This window comes from Psammomys obesus, unplaced genomic scaffold, assembly GCF_907164565.1.
Source record: "Psammomys obesus unplaced genomic scaffold, mPsaObe1.curated_primary_1811, whole genome shotgun sequence".
In the NCBI taxonomy this organism is placed as follows: domain Eukaryota; kingdom Metazoa; phylum Chordata; class Mammalia; order Rodentia; family Muridae; genus Psammomys; species Psammomys obesus.
In genome coordinates this window covers 21,691,060-21,700,972 of record NW_026596073.1, presented here as the reverse complement: position 1 = coordinate 21,700,972, position 9,913 = coordinate 21,691,060, and the positions used below count along the sequence as shown (strand labels likewise).

The 9,913-nt window shown below is 45.9% G+C and overlaps 1 protein-coding gene across 6 annotated transcripts in view; it reads left to right on the top strand.

Annotated features, from left to right (window-relative positions):
- Fndc3b (fibronectin type III domain containing 3B) overlaps window positions 1–9,913 on the top strand; it is a 296,408-nt gene that overhangs the window by 206,801 nt on the left and 79,694 nt on the right. For all 6 annotated transcript variants that reach the window (XM_055625918.1, XM_055625922.1, XM_055625916.1 and 3 more), the window contains exons 8-9: window positions 5,545–5,696; window positions 8,267–8,326. In XM_055625918.1, coding sequence (XP_055481893.1) covers window positions 5,545–5,696; window positions 8,267–8,326 — 212 coding nt within the window. The remainder of the gene's footprint in view (window positions 1–5,544; window positions 5,697–8,266; window positions 8,327–9,913) is intronic.

Sequence of the window (9,913 nt, the reverse complement as noted above, 5' to 3'; positions counted from 1 at the left end):
AAGAAGAAGAAGAAGAAGAAGAAGAAGAAGAAGAAGAAGAAGAAGAAGAAGAAGAAGAAGAAGAAGAAGAAGAAGAAGAAGAAGAAAAGCGTGATGGAGCACATCTGTAATCCAAGCACAGAGGGACAGAGACAGTGGTCCCCCTGGCTCGCTGGCTAACAGGTATGGCTAAAATAATAAGCTCTAGATTCAGTGAGCAGTCCTGTCTCAGCAAAATAAAATGAGGGCTGGAGAACCAGCTAAGCCATTAAGAGTACTGACTGCTCTAGCAAAGGACCCAGGTTGAGTCCCAGGGTGAGGTGGGACTCCTGCCATCCATGCTTACCTTATTCCTGGTAAAACTCCTCTGCCTGGTAATAGCCACCCATTTTTCCCAGCCCAGCTAGTCGTTTGCATAGTGTTCTCTCTCTCATCTTCTTCCTCTGCCTTTTGTCCCTTCTCTCTAAAGTTCTTATGCACAATTGTCCCATAGTATTTGTGCAGCCAAGGCCTAGCTACGACTGTCCTTGACACACAGTGAACCCTTGACAAATGTTTGCTAGGAAAAAAAAATGTCTGACAAACATATCTGGATTCTGGTAGGTAGAACAGATGCCCACAGACTGGCCAGTGTGGGAGAAGGCAGGGACAGAGGATGTGACAGGGCAGGACAGCAGGTAGGATGGAGTGGCCCGTGTTTTGCAATCATGCCTCGGGTTTGTGCCCAGTATGGCTGTTAGGTGGGCAAGTGACAGCTCCTCCCTGGTATAACTTGAGATGCCTCAGTGTCTTTGAAAGTTGAAGTAATGAAAACCACATGGGGATCTGAGGAGAGAGTCACATGCTTTGTTAGAATACTTAGAAGATACTTCCGTATAGTTCCATACTAAGTTCAGGGATAAGGAGCATCACCAACCTGCCCTCCAGGGAAGAATCCAAGCTGCAGAGGAAAGATGGACACATCACTGGAAAAAAAAGCAATTCTTCATTTTTATCCCCTTCCACTACATTTTATACTAACTCTAAATGTGAAAGGAATGGTTTTTCTTTGAAATTTCTGCTAATGATTCAAGTGCAGACATCAGTCATCTTTCTGTAACCTTGGGTACCCCAAATTGAGTAACTCATTTACTGTTCCCTAAAACAGATTCAAACACTCTGTCGGTTTTGTTGAGAACATACGGATACACAGGGTCCTGGAGCTCTGCACTTGGGTGCCTTGGGGACTTGGCCGACAAGGCCACTGCTCCACACGAGGCAGGAGCATTAGTGCTGCCCTGTGGCTTAGGGAATCATCGCCTTGCTGGCCAGAGCCCCTCAGATGGCAGTGCCCAGAGCAGCTTCCCATGACCTGGTGAGCTGCTTGTTTTCTGGATGTAAAGGCATGTGACCTAGAGCTGTGATTGTGCGTCATTTCTACCAGCCAGTGTTTAGTTTGAAGAAAGAACTGATTTCTCAGTGCCAGAAGCAAAACCTAAGAGGAACAGTTCCCTGCCAGAAGCTCTTCCTTGAAAGATGCACAACCCTGTTCCTGGCAAGAGAGCTCACAGCGCATCAGGAGCTGGGAAAGCAGATGAGCCTGGAGTTGTGGATTTACGTGTCTATCTTTTACCCTTTCCCCTCCTGTGTGTTTTTCTTTTGGGTTATACATCATGAAGACTACTTTAGAATCAAGCCAATATTTCTGTGGTAATGCTTCCTTAGCATTTCCCTTGGTGGTTCTCCATGTAGCTAAACCCTGAAAAAATAAATAATAAATAAATAAATACAATTTTATAGGCTAGTTCAACACTTGACAGAAGGGGCTGAGGGAAAGGATGTAAGGATTGCTACAAGTCCATGTACTTTACTGCTCACACACACAACTACTCTCGTTGGAATCTGCACGTTTACGTACTTAAGAAAACTGAGTTCTAGCCAGTGCGCGGCCATTTAGAAGTAGATAGTAGTTTTATAAGCCCTGCAGTATTTTTAACCAGTATTTTTAACTAATTCCTATGAAGACTTAGCTCATACATTGTCCAAAGGCCTTTTTAAATCAGTGCTGCTGATGTGAGACTTTACCCTGCCTATTGGTCCAGAACTGGAAATCATTCCTGTCACAGATTCTAAAGGTATCTGTGTCACGTCATAACAGATGCCTTTTACGCCCATAAAGCAAGCATACTTTGAGAGGCTGTGCCTATAGACATGGTGGTTTCTGCAGTGAACGAATGAGCAGAATCCATCCGTGGTCAGCTCTGGTGAGAAAGTATGGGCATAGCTAGAGATGTTACAATGTGAAGTTCATGTACGTGTGAACTTAGAGGTGCTTGAACCTAGAGTTCTGATCTCAGCAACTCACCCCCTGACCCATCTGGAGTAAACAGATCTGGAGTCGAGGACTGACCTCCGGGTAGCACTGTCTGAGAAGACACACTGTAGTTTGCACCTTGCAGTGGAAGTGGCTTCCAAGTCCAAAGCGAGGCGCAGAACTTTTTCCCACAGGGTGCCCGTGGCTGGAGAACAGAAGCCCGAGGCCAGCTGCTGTCAGGGCTTAAGGGAAGAATTCACAGGGTGTGTGTCCTTGGGAAACAATACTGCGTTCCCAGAGTGCACTTGTTTTGGGAAGGCTCTTGGCAAGATCACACGTCCACGGGTGCCTGCAACTCAAGGCCTGCTCCTAGCCTCGAGGGAAGTAAGCACTATTTTAGCCAGCGCTTCTGGCATCATCTGTCTCTGCTCATTTAAGTAACTAAACCTTCAAGGAGCAAAGCATGTTTGTAACAGTTGCTAGAAAAGGTAAAGTTTGAAGGGCGTGAATTTCTGGGTGTGCACTTGGTATCTGGAGCACAGGCTTTCACTGGGCTATTCTGAGATGTGCTAGTTCACGCCACTGAACATGGAATCATGGAATGGTACAAGGCAGCCGTTTATCACCCGAGCAGTTGTCTCCCAGTGCAGGCCGCCCGCCCCCCTTTTTAATGGAAGCTGAACCCGTCATAGCCAAATGGCACCCTTGAAATTAAAGTCATATAAAAGGCTCAGTAGCTTAGAGTTACTCAACGCAGGTATGTGAAAGAGTTCCGCACACGCCCTGGTCTGCGTGAGAAACTGTATCTGAAAAGTTGATCAGAGAAACAAACCAAGGGATTGCTGTGCAGCAGTGAAATGACCACCGCACGCAGAGACAGAAAGTGTGAGCCGAGCACACTGAGCCCTTGGTTGTGACCAGCATCCCTGGGAGGCCAGTCCATGGTTGCTCCCTGGTGCTCTGTGCCCGGTGCTCTGTGCTCCTCTGTCCTCAGTGCGACAACCTTGTCATGGGGCTGTGTCAAAAGACCTGGCAACGGCAGCACAAGGGAGGAATGGCTAGTTGTGCCTTACAGTTTAACACACTCTAGTCAGCAAAGGTGGAACACAGAAGGGGCAGGAGCATGAGGTAGCTGGTCACAGTGCATTTCTAGTCAGAAAGCATGCTGGGAGTGATGCATGTTGGGAGTGGTACAGGCCGGGAGTGACACGTGTTGGGAGTGATGCATACTGGGAGTGATACAGGCCGGTGCTCAGTGTACTTTCTCTGTGCAGTCTGGGACCCCAGCCCATTGACTGCCACCCACATTCATGGCGTCTTCCCACTCCAGTGAACACGATCTAGACAATCCTCCACAGATTTACCAGAGGCTTGTATGTCCCTTTGATGGTCATAGATCCTGTCAAGTTCATAATGTACAATTACACACTCCTCTGGCTCCATGAGCCTGGACACTGTGTCCTGGTCATCTCTATCTACAGAGGCACTGTGAACATCCGTGAGTAAACAAAGGCAGCATTTGACCCCAGGGTCAGAAGTCGTCTGTTAAGCTGAAGGCAGTGGAAAAGAGCAGAGCTAAGTCTCTGGGGCAGGAGAGGGGTCGATACCCTTTTTAGGGTATGGATGATCAGTTGGCGGTAAGAGGGCCCAGTGGTTTTTGGTCCCACATTCTCGCCCAGTAGATGGTGCAGTTCCAGAAGGCACAGCAGGAGGGAGCTGGCAGCCCCAGCTGGACGTCTGGAGATTGGTTCTCTGATCTCTCCTGCTGTCTAACTAGGTATTACACACCAGTCCATTGCTAGACTCTCGCTGGTTGTGCTGCCTCTGCAGAAACTGCATGTACTGTAGTCCCTGATTTAGATTTTGTTTAATTAACACTTATTTAGCAGTCACTGATCATCGTTGAATATGACTTAGTTTGTGCTCTGAGGGAGTGTCATGGTCTGTCAAGGGAGCTAGACAAAGGGCACGGATGTGGTTAATAGTGGTAGCAGTTCCCACTAGGTTCCAGAGAGTACAAAACTGTGATGCTGAGCGGGGCACTTCTAAAACTTTGAGGTGGTGGTGAGGTGAGGTCTACCTGGGGTCTTGAAGGATGAATAGGAGTCTGGCTAAATGTGCCCTGGTGGTATATCTACAGAACAGAAATTGTATGAAGTAATGTCTACCAAAAAAAAAAAAAAAAAAAAAAAAAAAAATGAATAAATAGCAGTAGAACAGATGTCCAACATTTATCTCCCTGTTCATTATTTGTACTTTAAATTATTTTGAGTATATATATTTTCTTAATCTATATTGATCAAATAGTGACAAGAATAGGAGCAAACAATAGGGACTGCATGGTTATGAATTCCTTATGTATTCCCAACTAGAGCTGACATGGTCAACTATAAAGTCTGTGTGAACACTAAGCTTTAGCATTTCTACTGAGTGTTACTCTTTTGTCCATTTTAATGAGTTAACCAGATCAGAAACCAGGTTACAGTAAATAGTCTTTAGAAAATTAGTTTGAAAGCTATTTGTATTAAAGGATTAGGCCTTGTGTATCAGGTTGGGTTTCTCTAGATACAGGCTGTAAGAGATAGACTGGAGTACAGGAAGTTATTTGGGGAGATGACTTTAGCCTCAGGTAGAGACTAAAACAGCTGAGACCAGGCAAGAGAGGCAGCCAAGGCTAGACCTGTTTTAAAATGAGCAGATGCATGCTAAGGCAGCAGGGATGATCCAGGCACATGAGGAGAGTACATAGCTAGAGCACACCCAGCAGCACTGAGTGGAGAATCGGGGCTCTTGCTGTCCCAGGGTCCTTTGTTCTGACGCAGTCGTAAGCAGAGGCAGTAGCAGGATAAAAAATAGACAGTGGGGAAGTAAAACCTCCTGTCAGCCAGGGCCTTGCTTCTCTTTTTCCTGTCCATTGGTTTCTCCTGAGAATCCGTAGGACCTTGGGGTCTTGGTGAGGCCAGTGTTACCGTCATAGGATAATTCAAAGCCCTGTAAAGCTGGTACAAAAGTACCTTTGTGTACCTTGAAATTGCCAGGTGCCAACAGGCTTGAGTGTGCATCAGATTTTGCCTGTGCGTGGAGGATGGTGCTGCAAGGCTGTCAGCCCTTGACAGAAAGCACCAGATAGAACCTCTCATTAAGATTAAAGCTGCCTTGGATTAATTTTTGTGTCACCGCTGTTGATGAAAACGCCGTAACGCAAGGCTGCTGCCCCCAAACCTTGTGGAATGCAGGTGGACGCTTTTAACACTCCCCTCTTGTTTCTTCAGGTATCTAATATCCAGGCAAGAGCAGTTGTGCTGTCTTGGGCACCCCCTGTCGGACTGTCTTGTGGACCCCATGGTGGTCTCTCCTTCCCTTACAGCTACGAGGTCGCTTTGTCCGACAAAGGGCGAGATGGGAAGTACAAGATCATTTACAGGTAGTGTGTGTTTCCACTTGGTTTTCTTTGCTACTAAACTGCATCGAAGAGAAAAAAAATGCAAAATTCATACTGCACAAATTTTCTTTTAAATATTAGTGATCACGGGGCTGAGGAGCTAGCTCAGTGTAGAGAACTTGCCTAACACGTGTGACACTATGGATTGAATTCTCAGTAGTGTGTGTAGGGGGTGTTAGTATTTATAATGTCAGGAATTAATTAATTTTGCCCAAGTAATTATTAATCAGAAATTAGTAATATAGGGCTATATGGTGAAATGAACCTCTTGATTATATGCTAGTTGTCAATATAGTTTTAATAAGAAATTTCTGCCAAGATTTTTCAGGATGAAAAGTGACTAAATGTTTCATATATTAAGTGGCTACAAAGTTAATTATGTTAGAGCCAATCCTTTTCCTGGACCTGTTTTTTGAAAGCTACAATATTTTTTGTTTCTATCTCACCCTACCTTTTACCCTCCATCCCCCACTAAAGATTACTTTAAAGCATTTCCTTATGAAGCTTTATTAAATGGTTCTGAGTCCAGTGCCCAGAGGAATAGATTAAGCCTTTCTGTTTTATGGATTCCCACATAACAGCTGGCCTGGTAATTTATACCTGTTTTCTACATGTGATTTAAAAAAAAAAAAAACATTAGGGTCAAGCCCATTCTCCTTTGTAGAGCCCACGTTTACATAGCGAGAAATCTAAAAATCAGGTTCATTTGACTACTTGGACCTCCCTGTGAGAGGCCTTGATGGGCCCCACTCGTGCCTTAGCCTGAAGCTTTTGTTTCTCTTCTGTTCTCATCTCACCCATGCCACACACTGTTGCCTACTTCCTGTTCCGCTTTCATGGTATGCTGCCCCAGTGAGTGGATTTGTGGACCAGTAAAGAGGAAAAGCTAAGAAAAGAACCACTCCAGTGGCAGTCTTTTTCTTACCCCCCAACTCTGCTCTGTTGTCTCTTCCCCAGTTCCCACTGTGCCCTCCCTCCTCCCCCTGCCCCAGCTCTCACATGGCCCACCAAACTCCTCCACTGCAGTCACACCATAGGCCTGCTCATCATCACTCCTTTGCAAAAGATTGCCTTCTGTGCTTGCAATAAAGCCTCAACGTGGTGCTCTGGCTCTTAATCATTTTACTCTATTTTGAAAATGAAATTAGAGACAGACTGGGAAAATACTCAGTTTCCAAGCCTTCACTCATAAATAAACAGGCGGGGGTGTGGCTTTGTTGCCAGGCTGGTCGGGAATTCATGTGATCCTCCCTTGACCCCAGTACAGGTGTGCTCCACTACAGGAAGGGGCTAGGTCGGCAACACCATGCAGTCTGCTGCTTCCAGTTGGAAGCCTGACCCTGCTGGAAGGGAGCACTGCCCCTCAACTTTAGCTGGCAGGATTTGTTGATTCTCCAACAAATGCTCTCAATGACTATGCTGTTTTTCTGTCAGCCTAGTTTAGCAGATAACAAAATACTTTCAGTTGCAATGCAGATCAAGGTTAGGTGTGGACATAGCTTCTGGTTTGAAACTTCAAATGACAACTTCATTTGGGAGAAGTTCAAACGTACCAAGCATTGGGTATAGCGATGAATGTGTGCAGGTGCCATCTGCACAAGCTTTTCTGTCACTGACCTTTTACCCTGTTGCCTTGCTATGTGTGTCTTCTCTTCAATGTGTATTTCTTTTCATTAGTTTCAGACTGTACAGTCCTTTACCACTAAGTTTTCTGACCACAGGATGTTTTTGTAGATAGCCACATTGTAATGATCAGCGTTATAAACCTGTTGCCACAGAACTTTGGTGTAAGCCAGGGTCCTGCGTCTAGTTTCCCAGCTGACATGACTCTCTTATTTTGAAAACTGTGGTAGTGTTTTAATCCCCTCAGTATAGGGTCCCATAATACACTTGGTTTGTCTTTAAGGTGTCATTGGATAATTTTGAAGAATGAGAAATAAGTTATGGATACACAGATATCCTTCATCTTTAAACAAAATTAAGTCAGGGTCTTTCCTGTCTTTGAACTTACGATAATCCTACCTCAGCATCCTGAGCTCTGGATTCCAGGTGTGTGCTTCCACCTCTGGCCCTTTTGTCATGATTAAACAGAGCATATCTTATTTTGTATGGGTTGTTTCTTTGTCACTCCCTCTGGCTCATGGGAGTGGTTTTAGTTTATGTCAGAAATCCACTTCTTGGGGGCCTGGGGTGGACTGCAAGTTCATTAGGGGAGTCCTGTGCTGAGGGCACTGGGGTTCCTGCCAGGGTAAGACTGAGAGCCACCTCTGTCACACAGATGCCCTCTACCTACAGGTCTACCTGTTTGCGTATGGATTTGCTTTTATATCTCAATTTAGGAAGTCATAAGACAGTTTAGATTTGTAAAAATTTAATTAACTCAGTTGTTTCTTAGGTATGAGTGGTGTCTTTCAAAGGAATCTGATTTTCAGTTTTGGTGAATGCAGAAGATAGTATTTGAGCTATCGTTGGCGAGTGACTGTGAAACCCAGGCCTAAAGCTGCATCGCTGCTGAGACCAGTGTTAAACGAACAAACACTTTGTCTTTGCAGTGGAGAAGAATTGGAGTGTAACCTGAAAGACCTCAGGCCCGCCACTGACTACCACGTGAGGTGAGTTAGAACACAGCCGTGCAAGTAGCTGCAAAGTCCAGGTCGACACTGTGCGTGCATGGCTCCTTTTGGAAGCTGGTGTTGAATAGCGCTTCCCTCTTGGAAGGGGTGGCTTCAGAGCCATGGCCATTCATCCACATTCTGTACACAGAGCACAGCAATTTTAAGGACCCAGAGCTGCTTCTTGGGCCAAAAAGAAGGTATCGTGCTAGCATTATTATTTGAAAGCACTGTTTTTTAGGGCTGGGGAGACTGCTCCGTCAGTACAGGGACAAGAGGGTTTGAGTTCAGTCTCCTGCAGCAGTGTCCAGTCTTGGCGAAGGTGCCTGTAATCCCAGTGCTGGAGAGGCAGGGCCAGGAGGGATCCCTGAGGCTTGCTGGGCAGTCTAGACGGCAGTGTAAATCAGGCTCAGGGGGCATGCTCCAGGTTCAATGCACTGCCTTTTCTCAAGGAGGCAGGTGGAGGCTGATTAAGAAGGCAACCAACACCCATCTCCAGGGAGCCCACACAAACACACACACACACACACCTCCTGAGACACCCCCCCCATACTCCCACATACCAGTAATAATAATTTTCTAAGGACTTCTGAGATCTATTGGATGGTGTGGCTAAGCATACAATATTTTCTTTGTGTTTGTGTGTGTGTGTGTTTGTGTACATACATACATATCCATCAAGTATGTGTGTATTTGTGTGTGTGTGTGTGTGTTTTACCATAGTCATCAGTTGCTCATCATTAACATAACCTCTGTGTTCAGACCCAAGCAGGCCTTCCATATTAGAACAGTTTTAGGTCTAAAAAGCCAGGAGAATTTTGAAGTAGTTAAATAATGCAGATGCTAAACTATCTCTGAGGTGAATAAACCCACTTTGACTAAGCAGAAGCCTTTGCAGAGTGCCCGGTAGTTGGAACTCCTCTGTGGTTGCTCTGAGACCCACGCTGTGACCCCAGCAGGCAGGCCTAGCTGGCTTAGGGGAAGCCAGGCCACCCTGTCAGAGCACACTTGTGATCCCAATTGCTGTGGAGCCCGTCTCAGTGTTTAATGGTACATCCATCCATCCCAGCTACGCCGACTTCTCTTTGTGGTTTATTTTACCTAGTTGTCAAGTTCAGCAGAAAATGTGATGCCTGGGTGTTTGTGTTTTCAGCCGTGTTTTAAAGTTGGAGCCTGTCATACGGCTATAGCCTTTGCAGAGGTTAATCCCAACCACAGAAACTCTCATGGTGGGCTGGAGGCAGAGTAGCCTGGTAGGAGGCTGGAGTTCTACTTTAGTCCTGCCATAAATGGCCTGTTTTCACGTCAACATCAGTAAAAGTCCTGAGACACAGTTTTCCCTTTAACAGGAGCAATGTGAATGGGATAGCTCAGGGGTGAGCACTGGCTGCCAAACTGGACAACCCGAATTCAGTCCTGCAAGCTGGAAGGAGACACCTGACTCCCGTGAGGTGTCCTCTGACTCCCGTGCGTGCACATGCGTGCACACACGAGATTAATTGATTAGTTAATTAAATGTGAAAATAGAGAGGAAGTGGAGAAGCCTGGTGCTACCCACATTGCAGTCCCAGCGCTTGAGACGTATAG